The 21,429-nt window shown below is 35.7% G+C and overlaps 1 protein-coding gene across 1 annotated transcript in view; it reads left to right on the forward strand.

The window, feature by feature from the left end:
• Positions 1 to 2,886: 2,886 nt before the first annotated feature.
• The window catches only part of OTOGL (otogelin like), a gene marked incomplete at both ends in the record, with an annotated part of 144,717 nt that continues 126,174 nt past the window's right edge, over positions 2,887 to 21,429 (forward strand). Inside the window, 7 exons of the mRNA XM_079773801.1 lie at positions 2,887 to 2,965; positions 4,011 to 4,050; positions 5,226 to 5,274; positions 10,240 to 10,306; positions 11,960 to 12,058; positions 13,773 to 13,927; positions 19,317 to 19,438. Coding sequence (XP_079629927.1) covers positions 2,887 to 2,965; positions 4,011 to 4,050; positions 5,226 to 5,274; positions 10,240 to 10,306; positions 11,960 to 12,058; positions 13,773 to 13,927; positions 19,317 to 19,438 — 611 coding nt within the window. The remainder of the gene's footprint in view (positions 2,966 to 4,010; positions 4,051 to 5,225; positions 5,275 to 10,239; positions 10,307 to 11,959; positions 12,059 to 13,772; positions 13,928 to 19,316; positions 19,439 to 21,429) is intronic.

The raw sequence follows: 21,429 nt of genomic DNA on the forward strand, positions 1-21,429 counted from the left end.
GGTGGCTGACTTACTTTTTGCCAAAGTTCCTTTGTCAGAGTAGAATGAAACATAAAAGCTGTCAACTAAAGTTTGACAGTAATAACGACATGTAGCACAGTCATAAATTCCTTTATTGTGTGGCTGTGGGTCTAATCTTTCATCTAAACTCTCTGTTCTTTGTACCTATTCATGGGAGTCTATTTTGCCTATTTTCATGCAGCCTACCATTTAATGTAATGAGTTCATAATGTAGTTATTTGAAAAAAGTACTTGGGGTTTCTTTTATTGTTTTCTTTTCCACTTTCCCTTCTCCCTTACCAATCTCTTACCTATTACAAGCCTGGATGGAGTAGAAATAGAAAGGGATCACACACTAAACCTATCTAAAGAAGAATGGTCACCCTGTCATTATTCTCACTATTTTCTTTACCAAACACAACAAGTTATAATTTTTAAATGCATGTAGTTTAAAACAGAAAATCAGTAATAAAAATGCCAAATAAGCCCTAACTGGTTTAGCTCAGTGGACAGAGCATTGGCCTGCAGACTGAAGGGTCCCAAGTTCGATTCCAGTCAAGGTCATATGCCTGGGTTGTGGGCTTGATCCCCAGTGTGGTATGTGCAGGAGGCAGCCAATCAATGATTCTCTCTCATCATTGATGTTTCTATCTCTCTCTCCCTTTCCCTTCCTCTCTGAAATCAATAAAAAAAATCAAATCAAATAAATGCCAGATAGTATAGCCTAGGTATGTTTAACCTTAGCCACTGAAAATGGCTGTGATGTTTTTGAATAAAAAGTTTAAAGATACTATATGAAATCTGAGGTAAAAATTTCATAGTTATTGCATTTGAATTAAGAACCTAAGGTATCTAAGTTTATATTAGACATAAATACTTTTCACATGGCTTTAATGTTTAGAAATAACTATGAGTATTACTAAAATGTTTATTTCTGAAACACGAAATTCAACTTTGATTTTCATTTGGGATTTTTCCATATGTGTGTCACTTGTGAAATTTTTTAAGTTAAAAAAAGTTAAGCAGTTACTAGATTGGAAAAAACATATTAAAGTATGACTTGCAGATTTTTCATATTTTAAGTTGACCCCTAGGTTTACTTATGAAACCAAGAGAAACTATTGTAAATTAAGAAAAGTACTTAGTAATGAATATTAGTTATGAACATTTCCATCCTTTCCAGAGAGGCAATAAGCATTCTGCAGAAACAAAATTGTTGCCCTCAGTTTTAAAATTTCTTTGGAGGAAAATTATTGTTCTATAAACAAATTTCAAGCTTAACCTTTTAATTTATTCTGTAGTCACATTTTATTAAGTGTCTAGTATATGTTATAGCTTTGATTGTGGTTAAGTAGAGGCATGTTTTTGGACCAATATTTAGGATGCAACTATAAATAGGTAAGTCTATCTATTTAGAAATATATTAATTTATTATCTAATTAATTAGTGATTATTTAATTACTTTAAGTGTAATAGCTAATAAACATTTAATAAATATCTATTAAACACAAACTATAATGAAGTTATTTAAACTTAGCCATCAAAATCATAAAATGAGTATATAAGCATGTGTATGTGTTACATAGGCACATAGGTACTTATACTTTTAATAAAGTATGTGCATAGCTTCATGCTTAAAACATGAATTTATAGGGAAACATCTTCTCTTGGCTAAATTAGCAATAAGGTAAGCAATGGAAAGTGAATAAGAGAGTATAGAAGAAGAGAAAATGATCATCAAATTTGGGGCACAAAGACCTGTTTATGTAATAGATATTGGGCATGCAATAATTAGAACTTTACAGAAAAGACTGGGAAGTCATTGTGAAAGAGGTGTCTGGTACAAGACAGTAAAAAAGGGTGTGCTTTTTTGTCTTATAAGGTAGTTCCATAGTTAGACATTCCTCACCGCTGTGCTCCATTGGATGAGTCTGATGATAATGCAGGTCACTCCTAGGGCTTAGATCACTCCTATGGAGTTCGCTATGAAATATTCGAGCTGTTCTCTGACTCCAGGCTAGATGGTCAACTGCTTTCAGGGAAGAAACTTCTTACTCCTGGAATATGAAGACCTCCTTTGTTGTCTAGTTGGGTACTTGTTATGGAGGATGAAAAAATGAGGTGTGAAGGGAAGGTTTTCAGGCTGGATGAGTTCTTTTCTTTTTAAAGTCACATATTAGAATACCATCTTGTGCTCGCTTCGGCAGCACATACACTAAAATTAGAATACCATCTCTGTGTGTTATTTTCTGCTTTTGTTGCAGAATGTTTAATAGCAATATCTGTGGGCACATAAATATATCAATTTATACTACACTGTAATGGGACTGGAGTTGAAAATATTTGCACATAATTTTAGTTTACTTTTAATTCTTAAAGAAATTTTATGAGAACCTGTAGACATTCTGTGAAAGGTCGATTGGATTGGATTTCACCTTTTCCAAAGGACAGTGATTATTTTATGAATAAAACACAGAGAATAGATGAATAATTAAGAATAATGATGATCTCAAATGACACCAGCAGTTAATGTTTTTGTTGAGTTTTTGTTTTTTTGATGCTGCTGTCTTTAGAAGTTATAAAATGCTAGCATAGGCTAAAAAGGCGTATGATGTGCAGGATCAAGGTAGGGTGTAACTAATACAGGCTCAGGTAAGAGGCTGCCATGCATTACTAATGAGAGACTCAGCCAAACGGTTGCCTGCAATTTCTAAAGCTTCAGATCTTGTATGTAGTTAAAAAGACAGGAATGCCTTTATGAATTACTTTTTTGCTAAGCTGTATTTATAAGAATTTGACCACTCTACAAATATATAACCTTCTAAGATGCCATCATAGAAAAGAACAACAATTTGGTTACATTTTAGGGAGAAAGTCTGCACTGAAATGAACATTGTGAGAAAACTCAATTTAATGATACCTTGGAGTATATTCTTGCTTCATATATTGCTGTTTTCATTGCAAGGTAAGAACTCATATAAAATTTTTACCTTATTTCATTGTATTTTAGTCTTTGTTGCAACTGATAGGAATAGTTTGTCTTTATACCATAAAGCACTTACTTTGAAGTAATGACAGTGAACAGATCATTCTTTTGAAAATTCTTGATAATGTAGATAATTTGAGACTTCTGTGTTTTTGTCTTTTCTTTAAATGTTAAAACCATGCTTTTATTATGTTATGCAACTGTACTGAAAGAAGCTCTGATTCTAACTTTTATCTTCTGAAGAGTAATTTAAAATATTTGTCTCTGTAATTTAATCATTTAAAATTTTATAACTAAAGAGAAATTGAGTATTGAAACTTTCTTTATACCAGTATACGGAAGAATGGCAAACAGATGTTTTAAGAAAGACTTTAACATTTGGTGCTAAGAATTGATTTTCAGTTATTTTATAGCAATCTTATTTATAAATTCATTTTTATAAAAATATTTTATGGAGAAAGCATTTATTTACCCCCCAAAAATATTTGTTAATTTCTAATTCCTAAAAGAGCTGTATATTTTGGAGCTTGTAGGAGAAGAGGGAGAAATTACTAAAGTATAAAAGACTAGTGAGGTCAAAGATGCTATTTTCTAATCCTAGTAAGTGACTGAAACTCCTCGGACAAAATGTCATAGAGAGTCGAGATGTGGAGTGGACTTTGGAGATAAACTTGTCTAACATCATTATTTTGTGATATGTATGGTAGCATGTTGGAGTTTGCCATTTGCTAAGTGGTAGGGCCAAGACTAAAACTTGGATCTCTGGACTCTAAGTCTCATGCTTGTCCTAGGGTTATGCCTCTGCGTAAATCTAGGTGCATTGCTCCTTCTTTCTGGATTACCAGTCACTCTGGTGTCTCACAGGGAATTTGCTGGTTAAAATCTTTCAGAAAATGCAAAATACATAAGAGCGACACTCAGTCTGAGTTTTAGAATCTAGTTTAAAATGATCTGCTTAGTAATCAGAACATGTGACCAAGATATTTGTAATATATATATTTGATTATTTATTTTTCTCTAGCAGGATATATTTGTGCATCATCCATCTTGACGGAAACATCAAAGTGAGTATTTCTTGTTCTTTATGTCCTCTGAAACATAAAGCCAATAAGAACAAGCAATAACTATATCTGCTTTTACAAAAAAAAAATAAAGAAAATATTTTACAAAATAAGGGCATTATATGTAGTTCTTTAAAACATTTCCACAAATTGAAAATTATCAAGCATTCAGTTGCTTATTTATGAAGCAAATTTTTTTTCACCTTTATTTTAATGATAGAGGAGTTCTTGGAGGTATCCAAAGACTGTAGATACTAAAGAGACATTACTTTCAATTCAAAGATTTGTAAAGAAGTTATACTCAGTAATTACCCATTTTATATTATTATCATCAATGTACATTGCTGATTACAAATGTGCTGTATCTTAACATAGAGTAAAACACTTTTTAATGGTTAAAAAAATAAAATTGAGCCTGGCTGGCATGGCTCAGCATTGACCTATGAACCAGGAGGTCATGGTTTGATTCCTGGTGAGGGCACATGCCCAGGTTGTGGGCTTAATCCCTAGTATGGGGCATGCAGGAGGCAGCTGATCAATGATTCTCTCTCATCACTGATGTTTCTATCTCTCTCTCCCTTCCTCTCTGAAATCAATAAAAATATTTTTTTAAAAAGTAATAAAATTGATCTGACACTAAATAATGAAAATCATTCTTTGGATTAAACTGATCTGCTTAATGAAAAGCAGAATTCTATTCCCCATTGAGTTTGGTAAATCACAGTATGATGTGCTTACTCACTTTAATGCTATCCTGCCCTTTATGACACGGTAAAGGAGTAAATATTAGGTTTGATAAAAGTGAACGTGCTCTTGGCAAATACTTATCTCACCAGTTTTATGAAGTCATGTGGTGAAAATAGCATGCATGTTGTTGCTAAAATACTACACTATTTTGTTTATTTCTCTATCTTGAAGTTCCTTCCTAAAATTCATTTATATCAGAGGCGGGAAAGATTTGGGGACACTCCCCCGAATTTTGTAAAATGAGACAGCACCACCACCCAAATCTAACCCCTCCAAAAGGGGGAGGGGGACCTTTTAAATGTTAAACCAAGAAAGACCTCTTTGATAAAGTGATGGAAACCAGGAGGAAAACACCAGCCCTCTCTTGGGAAAGGCTTGTTCAGGTTGCCTTGGGGCCTTTGACTATACAAGTTCTTTTTGTTTTCTTCCAGAAACGGATTTAATGAAAACCGACAGAAAAGAGCTCTTTTAGCAGCGCAGGTAGGTTATGCCTCAGATGGAGAGAGAGGCAGAGAAACAATCCATTCTGCTTTGGGACTCTGCTGTCACTTCAACAATGAGACCATTGTGGAAGGGAATAAAATGCTAAAAACAAGACAGGAAGGAGGAGGAAGAGGCACAGTCACTTCTCTACTGCTTTTCTGTGCCCCTCCAATTCATGCTTAGTTCACATTTACTTGTTTACTTGCTGTTCACCTCCGTTTCCTACTGAGAGGCTCACAGCATTTGTGGGAGACTCAATCTCATCTACTTGCCAGAAAATTTAAATGGGTTTAAAAATTAAGCCCCAAATCAGGACAATGACAACAGAACAAACACAAGCAAATGGAGCCGAGAAAGGTGTAAATGATTGGAGTTAAATACTGCAAAGGTCCTCAGAGATGTCCCTGACAAACAGCTTTTATATAAATTTAAGTTATAGGCACTCTGAAGAGGTAACCTTTTTTTTTTTAGGGGTGGGATAGCACTGAACTTGAGGATGTCTTTTTGCCTTGACCTTTTTATATAAAGGGTATTGGATAATATAATTGCAATATCTTCAAACAATGGTTGGAATGTTCAAATGAGTGGGTTTCAAAAAACATTTCTCTATAAAAGATGGATGGCAAAAGAGAGAATCCTAACTTAAAGGCATTTCTTTGGAAAGTAATATGATTTGAGCATTTAGATAGCAAACAGCATATACATGTATATTCAAGGAGGCTTTTGTCAAATGTTGAAATGCAATACATTTCTGGTAAATGCCTAAATTTTAATATTTTTTTGGTGTTAATGAAAAAGAATTAAAGAGAGATTTGATATGCTGTTGTGACAATTTAGAAGACAGAACTAATTTATTTTAATTGAGTGATAGGTGTGCTGAAATGGGCAAAGGATTGTATATGAAATGGAAATATTTGATTTTTTCCTATAAAAAGTGTTTGGTGTACTTAAGTACTTATGTATCATGTGAAGTGGTTAAAATGATCTTTCTCTGAGAAATTATATGTACATGTTTGCCAGTAGACAAAATTAACCGCAAAAAGACATCATCTTGACTCAGTAGAAAATCCAATTTTTGAGAAAAACTGCATTCTATTGGACTCACTAGATTGAAGAACCTTGAGACATATCCTACAGTTGTCACATGAAGTGACCTATTGCTGGGATTACACAGCGTGGGGAAAAGTAGGTTTACAGATGTGAGTATGTGAAACACAGAGTTTATTCTTGTAGTATTATTTATTAATTGTTATATTATTTTCCATATGAACAACTGTAAAACTACTTTTGTACCACCCTTATTATTGTCCTTATAGGTGTCTTAGAATTTGTATAATTTACTCCAAAGTAGTTACGGTAATACCCCCTTTTTGTTAATACATTAGGAATTCACCTTGTTTTGATTTCTCTTTTAGAGAGAAAAGAATAAGACACTTGCCTTTTTATTTCCTGGAAATAAAGCACATACATCAGGATTATTTAATATTTGAACATGTTTTAAAAGAATAAATGTTAAAGGAGGACAATGAAGTCACAATCATGTGTTGCACTGTTTAGGACTGAAATTTCATCTGTTATAAGTCCGTTCCTCTCTCCAGATTCATTCCCCTGCTCTAGGAAGACAGAACACTGATGGATAGATATCTGTGCAAGTAAGAATTCAGAAATATGCTGTCAGTGAGATGAACAATGAGCAAAGGAAGGGTAGGCAGGCTCCCCTCAATGGTGTATTTGTGTGCTGCAGAGATTTCTCATTGAAAGCCTGCATTTCTCTGTGCTTCTCAGCCTCCTGTGGAGATGTAATCAGCAAGGAGGAAGAATGGCCTATTCTTTTTTATCACTTTTGTGAATACATGCACCCACTGCTTGCATTTTTTCCTTTCTTTTTGCATTACATTTAAAAATTCTCCTGAAAGCGGGGGCTGAGACCTAGACTCGGGTGCAGGTAATTGATTTAGGGTGTGCACAGTCAGGAGAGAGAAAAACAAGACTAGGAAGGCAGAAAATCCAATACAGCTATGTTAATAAGGGGCTTTTTGCTTTAGGCATCTGGGGCTCAGTCTTACTGGGGACTCTCTGAGGGGCTGTGTAGAATGTGTTGTAGAGCTGTTTCTCCAATGCATGGGGAAAGCTGGGATGCTTATTCACCAGCTCCTTTTCCTCCTTGAATGTGGGCAGCTGCCTGGGGGCCTTAAATCATCCCCTGGAAGGCACTTTCTGTGGTCTGTCCTACTTGTGGTCTATTTCCTCGGAGGGAAATAGGAAGAAGCCGGTGTTTGAAGTTGGAGGGTCTCAATGTGCACAGAAACCCAGGTGCAGGTGAGGTCGGATGAGAGGATGCAGGGAGGGCATCCACAGAATCTTTCATAGACATGGTTCTAAACAGCCTTGGGAGGCAGGTCATTCCCATTCAATAATGTCTATTTTCAGTTTAGTTGGTATTTGTTGATGACATACAAGAGATCATACTAAAGATAAACATGAATAGCAGTACTTGTTATGTAGAAACTCATTATTTCTACAGTGGAGGCCTGTAAAGAATTCATTTCTGTGTAACTTGTTCATTGAATCTGAGACACCACCAATTATTTGCCATTATTTATATGACATAAAAAACAAAAGCGCTCCCAATTATAAATAAAAAATACCATTCTGAGTTCAGATCTGTTAAAAAAAAGTGAAAATGATGTGTCATGTCCTACCACTGTTGAAATATTATAGTCTGACACATGGGATGCTGTGGTCATTAGGATGCTGTGATAGCCAGGAGACTGGTATTGTTGGTAGTCATACCTCGTCACGCTAGGTAGTGAGAGGATAGGGAGCAAAAAATGAGTTACATACTCTTGCCTTAGTCTAGTGTTGTCCGGTGTATTCAGTTTTTGCCTAATAATAAAAATATGTAACATGTTTTAGAACCCTTTTTATGTGCCTGGCACTATTCTGGGTACTTTACTTATCCCATCGCATTTAATCCTTACAATTCTGTGAGGCCGTTACTGTTATTCCATTTTATAGGTGGGGAAATTGAGGCTGAGAATGTTAAATAATTTGTTCAAGGGTATAAGCCTGTATGAGGCAGAGTTGAAGTCACTGTTCACTGTTAGTGAGCATCAGGGATAATTAGTTGGAGCCAAAGAAGATTTTGGCGCCCGGTAATATTGGTGGTTATGCTAGATTTAGGCAGCTGGAAAAAAATGAGACTGAAGAGAGACTATAACTTGCTGTCTTGGAGATTATCAAGGTCACAGACTGTTGTGAGTCTGACTTGGTTTGAAGAGCGAGGCAAGGGCAAAAAGGGGAGATTAAGTAGTGAGGATAAAACCCTGGAGGAATGAAAGCAGGAAGCAATGAACTTGGGACTGTGATGTGAGCCAAGGGGTTTAGAAAGGAGTCTTAAAGTAGTGAGTGTGGGAGTTCTTCTGCAGGCATGGTTTGCCTGTTAAAATAAAAAGTACTTGGTTGGAAAATGCCAAAATAAAACTTTACATGTAGGAAGGAGAAGAGAGCCCTAGCCGGTATGGCTAAATGGGTAGAGTGCTGGCCTGTGGACTGAAGGGTCCCGGGTTCCATTCTGGTCGAGGGCACATACCTCGGTTGCAGGCTCCCTGCCCTGGTCGGGGGCATGTGGGAGGCAACCAATCGATGTGTCTCTCTCACATCGGTGTTTCTGTCCCTTCCTCTTCTTTCCACTCTCTCTAAAAATCAATGGAAAAATTATCCTCTGGTGAGGATTAAAAAAAAAACAAAAGGAAGGAGATGAGAATATATTGAGAAAGGACTTTGTATCTGAGTCATATTCCATATCACCCTTTCTTCTTATCCTTTACCCTTCAAGTTTTTCTAGCATCCTCTAGTTCTCAATTTCACAATTATGTGGCAAAATTTTGGAGCGTGTATTCTGTGAGCATAAAATTGCCATTGGAAAGGACAGTGCTGCAGACCATATACTAAACTAGAGGCCCAATGCACGAAATTCGTGCAAGAGTAGGCCTTCCTTCCTCCCGCTGCCGGCACCAGCTTCCCTCTGACACCTGGGACGTGGGCTTCCCTTGCAGCCTCAGCTTTGTCCGGAAGGACGTCTGGTCTAATTAGCATATTATGCTTTTGTTATTATAGATTGGCTTTGAGTTAAAATAAAAATCACTATTGATTAGTTTTAGTAACTCACAATTTTTTGCTACTAATCCATATTGACCTCTAAAAATATTAAGGTTTTATCTGAGTTGCTTAGACTAATATAAATCTCTTGTTAATTTTCTGTGCGAAAGGTACTATGGCAGAATCTTTACATAAATTGTTTTATTTATTGTTATGACTACACAAAATAGGTACTATTGTTCCCATTTTACAGACAAGTAAAGGAAGGCAGTAAGAGGTTAGGAAACTTGTCTAAGAGTAAGTACTCTAATCCGGGTTTCTCTGATTCACTAATTCATGCTTTTAACTCTACAGTGCCTTGGGGACTATTAAAATACATGTCAATGTTCTATGAACCTTCAAGTGTTAGCTCTTTGGAGAATGGAGGTGACACACTGCAGCCACAGAAGCTTCTGTGGATGGTGCCTTCACAGATGGGTCTGCAGGCAGTGGGAACATCATTGGCAGTCCATTGGCCTCATGTATTTTCTCCAGACCCATCTGCACTTGGGAGCATCAGAGAACTGCTACTTCTGCAGGCAGAGCAGTCAAGCAGTCAGTTAATGCAAAAATAAAGACTCCAACCAGGCTCTTTTCCAAGGAGGGTAGGGAGGCAGGCGAGCTGAGGTCAGATAGGATAAAGAACATGTCAAAGTCATGTTGAGGCAAAACCACTGCCTCACTGAGATTGCCTCAGTAACCCAAGAAAATAGAAAGCCAGTACCTTATAATCTCTGTATTTTTTAGCTATTTTCCAATTTGCCTGTTTGGCTTGATTTAAATAATCTAATTCTCTTGAATTTTTATTTCTTTCTTTCCAAGTTTGAAGCAACATCTCCAAGATACTTCTTCCATGAAGCTATTAATTGGGGTGAGAGTAAAATAAAAGGTCAGTGCTACATGTATGTTTTTGTATTTGCTTTCTCCAAAAGACCCTTTTTTGGGTGATATAGTGAATCAACTCTTTTTTTTATTTCCATATAATGCAAGAAGGAAATGGAGCCAGGGTGGTAATAATACTTAGTGATAATTTAGGTTCACTTCTTTTTGGGAAACAAACAGGGTTAAACACCCAGGCAAAGCTGATAACTGTATGACCAGGACAGATATCCTTGGGCATCAGAAACTTATTTTCTAAAGCAATTACTTGTCCGTTGGTCCCTCCTTGACATCCTCTTTTTGCTTACCAATTTCCTGTTTCTGTTAAGCAGAAGGCTGAGGGTAGTTTGAAATTTAATTTATTTTTGCTTGCATTTAAAATAACAAGACTTTCTGTTTTTGGCTTAATATTTGTTTTCAGAGAATAAATAGGGCTGTAAATATTTTTTGAAGGAAATACATTTGTTCACCTGAATTTTTTAGGCATTATTTGTTGTAAAAATGCCAGATGGTGATATAAGATAAAATTTAAAGATAGTATTGCCCCTTAGTGGGAAAACCCTGCATTTGTTTATGAAAAATATTCCTTACCTATATTTATGATCAAAGTTGAAACAGCTCATTTTTCTTCAGTTAAGATATACTACTTAGAGAGTTGTCTGTGTTTAAGTGTAAAGAGAAACTTTAGATCCCTGGATCTTAAGGTGGAAGGATAATAGGGTTTCCCAATTCTTGCCTTTGGCAAAACTGTGGTCAGTTCCTGCAGTTAGATAAGTGCTTTCATGACCTTGAAGTATTCCAGAAAGGCACAAGCTCTGGTAATGCTTTATAGTGACTCAAAGATGTCCTCTAGTTCTCTCTCTGTGTTACTTAAATCCTTCTTGCTTGAGTTTTGCCAGCTGCCTCTTGTCCTCTCCTTATTAGAGGAAAAATTTTCACCGATTCATTTGCGTTTTTAAAACTCGCTCAGGAGCTCCTAGTTTCTTGCTTTCTCTTTTCAACATAATCCTTTGGGGCGAGTTTTCTTTCCATGAAAGAAAGAAAATATTTTTGATGACAGCCAGCTGTGACTTTGGCTTCTCTCCCATTAAAATTAAATATGGGTCAGAAAAAAATGCATCATTTGTATTTAAGCCTGAGGATCAATACGTAAACTTCAAATTAAATTTTTAATCATTCTCTTAAAAAATGGGAGTTTTGTTTTGAGTTTTATACTTTGCCCCATCCTTTGCGGTAATAAATGGACGTGATTCTTTAGCACAGCACTTGCTCCTGGGGAAGGACCCCACTGGACGTGCAGCGGGTGCCAAACTCCATCAAGGGAATCATCAGCAGCTTGTGTATTTCTGGATCTCATCATCTGGGGACAGGGATTCCTTACATGGGAACCTGACCTTTCAATGGCTTGAAGGAAGCTAACCTTTGCTCTCAGGGTAGTTGGAGATGTGAAAGCCTGTCTTTCTTGTTTTAGAGCACACATAATGAAATGAACTAGATAAAGCTTTGATGGGCTTAATTCTTTAGCTCATCAAGGCAAGATGCCCAGGGTTCTGTTTGAGTTAATAGTAATAGTGGTTACAGTTAGTCCAAGCTCAATCTTGACATATTATGTTTATAAGAACTGATGCATGCCAGGAGATAACTTATTTATTTTGTCCCACAGGTTCTTGCCCTCATGAATGCCTTAACGGAGCTTTCTGTTCTAAGACTGGTACATGTGACTGCCAAATATTTCAGGCACTTGGGACACGGTGCCAGATTGGTAAGTTTCAGGGATACTTATGAGAGAATTATGAGATGCTGAAGAAGACATTAAGGCATAATTTGCTATATTAGGGTTCATCCATTGGGATTTGGACCAATCATATTACATATTAACTTGAATGCTCACAATTCATTCCAAGCAATTTAGATACAACGTAAAAGAAAACAGATATGCCTACTTTCTCTTCTCATTTATCTCTATTGTTTCCTCAAGCAGTTTTTCCTACTCTAGATGACACTAGCCCATTAGAACCAGGTTCTCATTCATCTCCCTTTTGCTTGATAAATTAGATTTATTATTTGGAGCCACACATTCTTTTTGACTTTGAGTTAATTGGACATTCTGTACATAATATAGAAATAATAGTGAGAGCTCTTCAAAGCAGAGGATTCTTTTAAAAAATATTTTTAACCATGGTGTCTAGGTTAGGATCGTACATCAATCATAATCAATAAATATTAATTGGTGTCATGGGTATTTATTGAGCATCTACTAGATCCCAGGCTGGCTCTGAGGATACAGTAGTGAATAATATAGACAAGTTCCTGTTCTCTTGGAAGTTGTAGTCTAGAGGACAGGACTAACACACAACAGATACACATTAATCACACTTGTGACATCTGTAATGTATAAGATTCTATGAAAATTTACAACAGAGGTGAGGCATACTGTCAAAGAAGACTACCTGAGTAATGAATCACTCTCTGATTTCCCCCAAAAAGGCCAAAGTTGGCCAAGGCTAATAAATTTAGGTAAAATTACAAAAGAAAAGACATGATTGTGCCTTATCTTTATGCTCTTTATATAGGGTATTGAAATATTTTACACATATCGATTACTCAGTAAATGTCATTGATTTTCATATTATGCTAAAGGGGAGGATCTCAAAAATCCAAATAAAATAGAGGGCTATCCACAAGGGTAATAAGGGAGGTAGGCATGAATATAATAGGAGACGATGTATAATTTAAGACAAACATTGCTTAAAATTCAGCTAGTTTAAAATCATGATTTTTTTTTTAAAAATTTATTTATTTAAAATTTACCTTTATAGTTGAAAATATTACAGGTATCTCCCTTTCCTTTTTTATTGATCCCCTCTACCCCACTCCTGCCCCCACCTCAGGCCTTCACTGCGCTATTGTCTGTCCATGGGTTATACATATAGAGATCATGAATTTTTAAATTCCAGCATACTTTGGATGACTAATGCTCCCATCCTCAGATGTATAAACATGATATTTTTTGTCAGTGGTTATTTTTCTCTGTGGATACTATTAAGATAGTTTTGAAAAAATTGTGGAGACTGGAACACTGTCATGTTGCCAATGCTAATTTTTAGGGCACTCAATGGTGACATTTTAATCTTTTGTGAGCCATTATATTGATTTATCACTATTACTTTCTCTTACTGTATCATTCTCCCTACTCCTCCTTTCTTCCAGAATCTTCCTTTGGGAACAAGCATAAGGAAGTTTCTAACATAAATCCTTTCTTCAAAGCAACTTGAAGGCTATGTTTCCCTTCAGGGAAGTTTAATGGTTTTGAGAGCAACCAGTAATTTTATGTTAGTTATCTCTTCCTCTAATATTGACCACCAGAGAAGAAAATATTTATTTTAATGCAATAGAATCACCTCTCATGACTGAACCTTGCCAGAAACAGGTGTAATTTATTTTATTCTACTAAGTATTACTCTATTTCTTTTCAGTGCCAAACATGGGCAATGGCAGAGATGGGATTTGCAAAACCTGGGGACAGTACCATTTTGAAACTTTTGATGGCATCTACTACTATTTCCCAGGAAACTGTTCTTATATTTTTGCAAAAGACTGTGGTAATTTGGAGCCTCGATACACTGTATGGGTAAGTGATCCTAAGGTATAATTAACTTAAAACTTACGTCTGGTGAAACCTATTCTTTTAAAGGACTGGTCAAATTATAGAAAATCTATATCTATAAAAGCCCAGCGACCGGAATGGCAGAATGATCAGAATAACCGCAATGATGGGTGTCTATGACATGCACTGTGGCAGCCAACTAGCCTGATCCGGCCCCAATCAGCCCCCTCCCCCTGCCCCGGGCAGCCCCGCCCCCGATCAGCCCCCAACACCCTAATCGGGGGTGGGGCCAGTCAGCCAACTGCCTGCAGCCCCTCCCTCCCATCAGGACTGGACGGCTGGACCCCACCCAAGCACAAATTCATGCACTGGGCTTCTAGTATATAATTATCAGAGCATGAATACTCAGGGCTCTGACTGGGGAAGGAGAGTGTTTGGTTCTTAAGGGGGTGGATAAAATTTGCAGCTATATTGAGTGTCCTTCTATCAAGATGGGGCCTAGGACTGGGAGAAGGAAGGTTTGGACCCATGTGGAAGGGACTTTTAGGCAGTGCAGAAATGTCTACATCACAGACGTCAAAATGCCAACTCCAGTTGATGTCCTCATTCTTCAGGTGTTATTTGATCATTTTGAAGAGAAGGTGGGTCCAGGCACCAGCATATTACTCATATATGTTTCCTTCTTCACACTTCCAGTGTCATGTCACCTGCATTAATTTTTAAAACAACCCCCCTCAGTATGAACGGGAGAACAGCATTTGTGAAATGGAGTCCATGCGTTACATGAGCACAGGCTAGAGGATATGGATATAAACAGCTAATTGCTAGGTGGATTGATACTCTATGATTGAGCTCAAGAGGTAGTTCTTAGTTTCAGAATTCTTGCTTCAAAAGAATCTTAGGAGACATCCCAGAACGTAAGCTAGCTGAAGGAAGTGAGGCCCTCTTTCCCTGCCCACAATCTTCCCCTGAATTTCAGGGATCTTAAAGCATACCCAGGAAATTGCTAAGCGCCCTGTTCAAAAGCTACACTCTCCATAGCTGTTGTTTGTTTGAACCTATTTTTTCCTCCTCTAATTATATGGGAGTTGCATAAATTCTTTTTGTCTCTTAGGTGAGGCAAATTTTAAAAAGTAGATCCTGAAGCTTTTCAAGAACAACAAATCCTAGTGATCCAGGAAGGAAGTGAAGTCTATTCAAAGTTAACTTATGGGGCATAAAGATTAAACAATTAGAGGTTTCTTTAGATGGGAGAGGTAGTGGAATACCTTCAGTACTCACGGGACTCCTGTTCTCATCCCTTCCTGTCCTTTATGCCTTCCCTCTCTCGCTGGGTTTATCACTCACACACCTTCTGACTCCTTCATTGAACTGATCTTGTGCAGTGTCTCACCCTTTCGAGGACTAAAGTGTCAACTAGATAATCTACCTTTTGATAATAATACACAATGCTGAACTTGCTTCCAGAGCTAATAGATACTGTTTCTACTTGGCCCTGTTTTGCTGGGTGTAATTTGCTTTCAGGTCAACAAATCCATTTGTTTTAAATATCATCTTTCCTCTGATTATAGAAATATTTCACTTCATTTGTAGAAAAGTTTAAACATTCAGAAAAGTCTGAAAAATAATACTAGAACTATAAGTCAAGAGTTACCTTTGCTAATGGCTACATATATTTCTTTTTACACTTTTTTCTTCTGGGTTTTGTACACATTTATAATATTAAACTCATACTATGTATACTTTTCTGTCCTATATTTTCACCTAATATTATATTAAGAACTTACTTGCATTTCAAATATCCTTGACAAACACTAATTTTATTATGTTTGTTTCCACTTATAGAATATTCAAATTAGTTAACTATGCCCTGTTTTAGAAATGTAGGTTTTAAAAATATTTTCAGTATTTTAAAACATATATTGATAAGCACCTTTATGAACATATTTTTATTCTCCTGATTCTTTTCCCTTTCATTTCAATTTTACTTTTTATGAAAATAATATATGCACACAGTTTAAAAGATTTCAGCAAAGCATACAAAGCAAAAAAATAAAACAAAATAAAATAAGATAAAAATAAAATAGCCCTGCCTTCCTTCACTCCCCAGCCCCAGCTGAAGTCTGGCTCTTCAAAGGCAATTACTTCAATTTCTTTAGATGTTTTTTCTGGCTTTTATTTTACATTTCAAAATATACTATTATTTATTTCCAAAGATGGGCCTTACTCACTTCTTACTATGGAAAATGAGGAATCATCTCAGGTACATCACCCTTCCTAACCCTAACACACACACACACACACACACACACACACACACACACACACACACACACACTTTCTTTCCCTCCTCCTAATAGAGGTATATTGCCATTTTTAGTTAAATCATATGTGTGTTTTTTCACTTATTTCCATTTACATATTGTACATATATGGATAATATTCATATACGTATTGTTTAGAATTGAGCTTGGTAGGTTATTATGATTTTACTAGAGGCCCAATGCACAAAATTCATGCAAGGGGCTTGGCCCTCACAGCCCTGGCCAGCCCTTGCAGCCCCGGCTTCATCTGGAAGGTCATCTGGATGGTCATTCTGCTATTTGGTCTAATTAGCATATTAGCTCTTTATTATATAGGATTTTTCTTCTTTGTGCATTTGTATGGCGTTAACATCCTAATTTTGATTTGCTGCATGTGTAGCAATCACTATTGTTTTTCTCTCTAAACTCTCTAGCACTATAAAACTCTTCTCAATATGGTCAGATACTTTAGGAAATCCCTCAGTTTCTCCTTCCCCTCCATAATGTGTCCATCTCTTAATTCTTTATTCTCTGCTCCCATTGAGACTGGTTGTTTTGGAGCCTACTGCACACCTAGCACTTGGGATTTCTCTTCATCATCCTCTGGGAGAATTTCATTCTTGTTTCTCCTATGTTGATTTCTCTGTTGTTTGGGTCCATGAAATGTCTAGTGATCGTTGAATTTGGTTCATACTTGAGAGATAAGCTCTAAAAAGCTCATTGGATGCTTCAAACATGAAAACAGTGCTTATTTGCAGTGGTGACTGAGCAGAAATGCATGTACTCATCCTTGTTTTAATTTACTATATTTTTGAGTTGTTTTCTTGACAGAAAAGACACTTTCCTAGAAAGTGTGCATGGAAGTGAGTATCCTGAAACCTTGATTATAAGTTGGAAATCACTTTCAGAATTTTGAAATGCAATCCATTCTGATTTTTGACATTTTACATATGCCCCCCCCCAACCCCCTGCAGAAATTTTTAGTTATTCTCTTTATCCCTAGGGTTGCACGATTTTGTGACTATGTAAGTTTTTTTTAAAAAATTTATTGTGCTGGATATGGATACTTCATGGGCCCTTTCAAGTTTTAAAAATCCCTCAGTATTGGAATAATATTTCTTTTTCTTTCTCTCTTTCAGAATTTTCTTTCTCTCTTTCAGAAATTCTGTGATTCAGATATTAGAGCTCCTGAAATAAGTGATTGAGTCCTTTATTTTCTTATTAATTCTTCCCTATTTTTCATCATTTTGCTTTTTTTTTGGTTTACATTTTGGCAGATTTATTTCCAACTCTTAGATATTTCTCTTCTAATCATTCTATTTCAGTTATAGGTTTCTCCTGTGATATTGTCAATATACAATTATTATTTTTATTCTTTGAATTTCATTTTAACAGAATTTTATTCTTGTTTCATGAATGATATAACTCACTAACTAATTTTTCCCTCTGAAGATATTAGTTATGAATTTTTGGAAGTTTATTGAAAATTTTTTATTTCTTTTATATTTGGTTTATATATTTGTATTTCATATTGCAGGCTTTTATCATAATCCATGAATGTTTATTCACATTTGAGGATTAGGCTCTAAAAGCTGATCATAAATCTCTGAATATATGGATGGGGACTTGCTTGCATGGTGGGAGATTGAGCAGGGAGTCTCTAGTTTCATTAGATATGCCCCAGATGTGAGTATCTGTATGTCCTTTACCATTTCGTTTCTCCAAAGAAAATTTCCCCAGTATCCTCAGTGGGGTCAGGTGCATAGGTTCCTGGATACTGCCAGAATTTTAGGCATACCTGTTCAGGCTTTTGCACTTGCTATTCCTTTGCCTAGGATGGTCTTCTAAATATCCATATGAGTTGTTCTTATGCCTCCTTCATCTTTACTAGAATTTCCTCTTATTAGTGAGGCTTTCATTGGCTACTCAACCTAAAATTAACTCCCAACACTTGACATACACTCTTTATCCCCTTTGTCTGTTTAATGTTTCTCCTTCATGTTGTCTAGCATCATATATATTTTAGTTATATTTAGTTATATTTTTTTATTAACTGTTTTCCTCTAATGGAATAAAAGTTTCATGAGGGCAGGTGTTTTTGTCTGTTTTGTTGACTGTTACATCTCTAGAATCTAGAATAGCAACTGGTAGGTAATAAGGGACCAATAAAATTTGTTGATTATTCATTTAATATATATTACATTTATTCAGTATTAAGCATTTATCTTATCGTTGGTGATTTTTCTTATCACCTTTATGCTTAGAAAGTTGTTTTCTGCCTATATAGTTATTTATATTTTCTTTCAGTTATTTTATGTTTTCATCATTATACTCTACTTTGTGAACCTTTGGAAATTAATTTTGGAAGAGGGTGTTCTCCTTTCTTCTTTTCTTCCTTGCTTTCTCTTTTCTTTTTACTAATTTATTAATTTTCCCTATCCATTTCTTTTTTGAAAAACAATCTCTCTTCCTTAAAGTGTCTTGGCGATTTTATTTTTAGTGAGGTTATAGTCACTACTGCAATCTTTACACAAAGCTTTATGTAGAGCTCTATTTGAAGCATGATTTCATGATTCTCTAACAGGTAAAAAATATGGATATAAAAGTTACAAATGGCCTGGCCAGCATGGCTCAATGGTTGACCTTCAACCTATGAACCAGGAGGTCATGGTTCGATTCTAGGGCAGGGCACAATCCTGGGTTGCAGGCTTGATCCCCACTAGGGGATGGGCAGGAGGCAGTTGATCAATGATTCTCTGTCATCATTGATGTTTCTCCCTCTCCCTTCCTCTCTGATATCAATCAATAAAAATATATTTTACAATTACAAGTGTGTTTCTTTGTGGTGCTCTACAGTCTTGTCAGACTATTTTTTCTAATATACACCATGTTAAAAAATGCTGAATTAACTTGTACTTCATGAAGTTAATCCTGTTGTCCAATTTCTGAGATGAATATTTGTTTTCTCTTAAAAATCTAAAATGTAGTTATAATTTTGTATAGTGTCATAGGACTAATGATGCCATAGAAATGTAGACATACATTGTAGTTTTAGTAATTGAAATGAAGGCATATATTCCTATCCTTTCTTTTGTTTTTCTCTCTTTAAGGTTCATAATAGCCCTAAGTGCCTTGGTTCAGTGTATTATTGTTACCGATCAATCAGCTTGTTCTTTTCAGACCAAGAGGAAATTCGAATTTATGGGCATGAAATAAAAAAGAATGGAATCAGGTAAGATGGAATAAGTTATATAATGAAAATAACACCATGAACAAAGAGCCAAAGAGCACTTCCAAACATCTCACATTGAAAGTGAATTGTGGAGCAAGAAGAGAGAATTTCTTTTCAACAATAACCTTTAAGTTATATCATAGATACCAGAACTTAGGTAGGCTCCAAGGCCAGCCAGGAGGCCAGGAATCTAGCCATTGTAACCTCCCTAATGCTTATGTAGGATATAAATATGTCTACATAGGTGGAAAAAAGATGATCATATCTTTTTCTAAGAGTCTCAAGAAATATCTTCATAGTTCATTCATTTTTGGCCTCTATATTTTCTTCTTTCTTTTTTTATTTTTAAAGCAGAAACTTTAAATAAAACCAAATCTCTGCAAGTCCTTTCCAAATTTATGTGAATTGAGTTTTTCCACTAGTGTTCTGACAAAGATTCAGAGCCAATATGTAAATGTAACCGGCCTTCCTGAATAGCTCAGAGAGGGGGCCACTATGGTTTTCTGTCTGCCAAAAATAATATCTGAGGGTTTTAGGTAAGGAGACATTTACTTATTGAATTGGTGGAAGGTTTTATACATTTAAAACTAGGAATACTGTGGAATAATCTGCCTTCTGATCTAAATAATTATAGAGATAATCAGTCTTAACTATCTCTTGGCTGAGTTATGCCAGGAAAAGGAAATTACCAGATGGAACAATTCTATCCATCCTTCAGAATTCACTAGCCAGTGTTTGAACCAGAGGGATTCTTTCCAGTGCCATGGCCTGACCAACCTAGGTGCTTTTTTGCTCAGTTTAGAGTCAACAGATGGTACAGAAAGGGCTTTGGCTGAAGCACTGACCAAGTCAGGCAACCAGAGTAGCCTGTCTCTCTGGGCTTATTTCGTTGATCAGTTGGGTTCTGTACTTCTAATTGTCTTATAAAAGAAACGGCCATGTGAATGGGAAGATAACACACTACATATGTATTTCCTGGAACTGAATTTAAATAGAAATTTAGAATTTCCTATATGGGATTTTAGATAACATAAACGACACTTTAAAAAATTATGTTTTATAAAGCAGAAGTGGCATTCAAGGAGATTTTCAAGAATACTAACCCTTTGTTAAATCAAAGATATAATATTTAAATTTTAACTCAGAGATGTTGTATGATAGAAAAAGGATGGGTTTATTTTATTAACCAGTTAACTTGCTTATACTAACGCTGTATCTGGCCTAGGGCCTAACTCATAGCAGGTGTTAGAGAAATGTTTGCCAAAATGAAATCAAATACATGAGGCTCTGCACACCACACCTTACCTTTCTGGACTTCTGTTCTCTCACCTGTGAAGTGAAGGCGTCTTGTACATATAAATCTGTAAATAACTTTTAGCAGTAATCAGTGCATTCATTTTAGTTTACATTGTTAATGTTTCTTGCTGAGGTTGGAGTTTTTCTTAGATTTCTGGGAGATTATCTAATTTTTCCTACTATCCCCTATCACTACTAGCATTATTTTATGTTATAGACATCAGAATGATCACATGCATCTTTTATTTTAAAAAACAGTTTATCTAATCAATTTACTATGAAAGAGATAAATGACAAATGATCAAACCCAAAACTACCCACAACAAAACAACTATACCTCTATAAAATCAATATTCCATTGCTATAAAATATTTTTATAAAACTTGATTCACTTTTTTATGTATACCTTTTATGAACTTATAAACTTAGTATTATTCATACTGAATTTTACTATGCATTTAATATGAATTCCTCATGTCTATAATTTTAAATATTAACAGATTATGGAAGCAATTAGCTAAAGTCTTTTTATTTATTCTCCAAAGTAAATTTTTAGTTATTTTCCTATTCTTATGACTAATTCTCTGTAAAAATTTATATGCAGACATCTTTGGGCAAATGGTTAGATACTTTGAATTATTTCTTTGTGGGCTATCCCTTTGTTAATGAGTCTGTTTAGTTTTATAGTTTTTGTA

The sequence above is a fragment of the Cnephaeus nilssonii genome (genome assembly GCF_951640355.1).
Source record: "Cnephaeus nilssonii genome assembly, chromosome: 6".
Taxonomy (NCBI): domain Eukaryota; kingdom Metazoa; phylum Chordata; class Mammalia; order Chiroptera; family Vespertilionidae; genus Cnephaeus; species Cnephaeus nilssonii.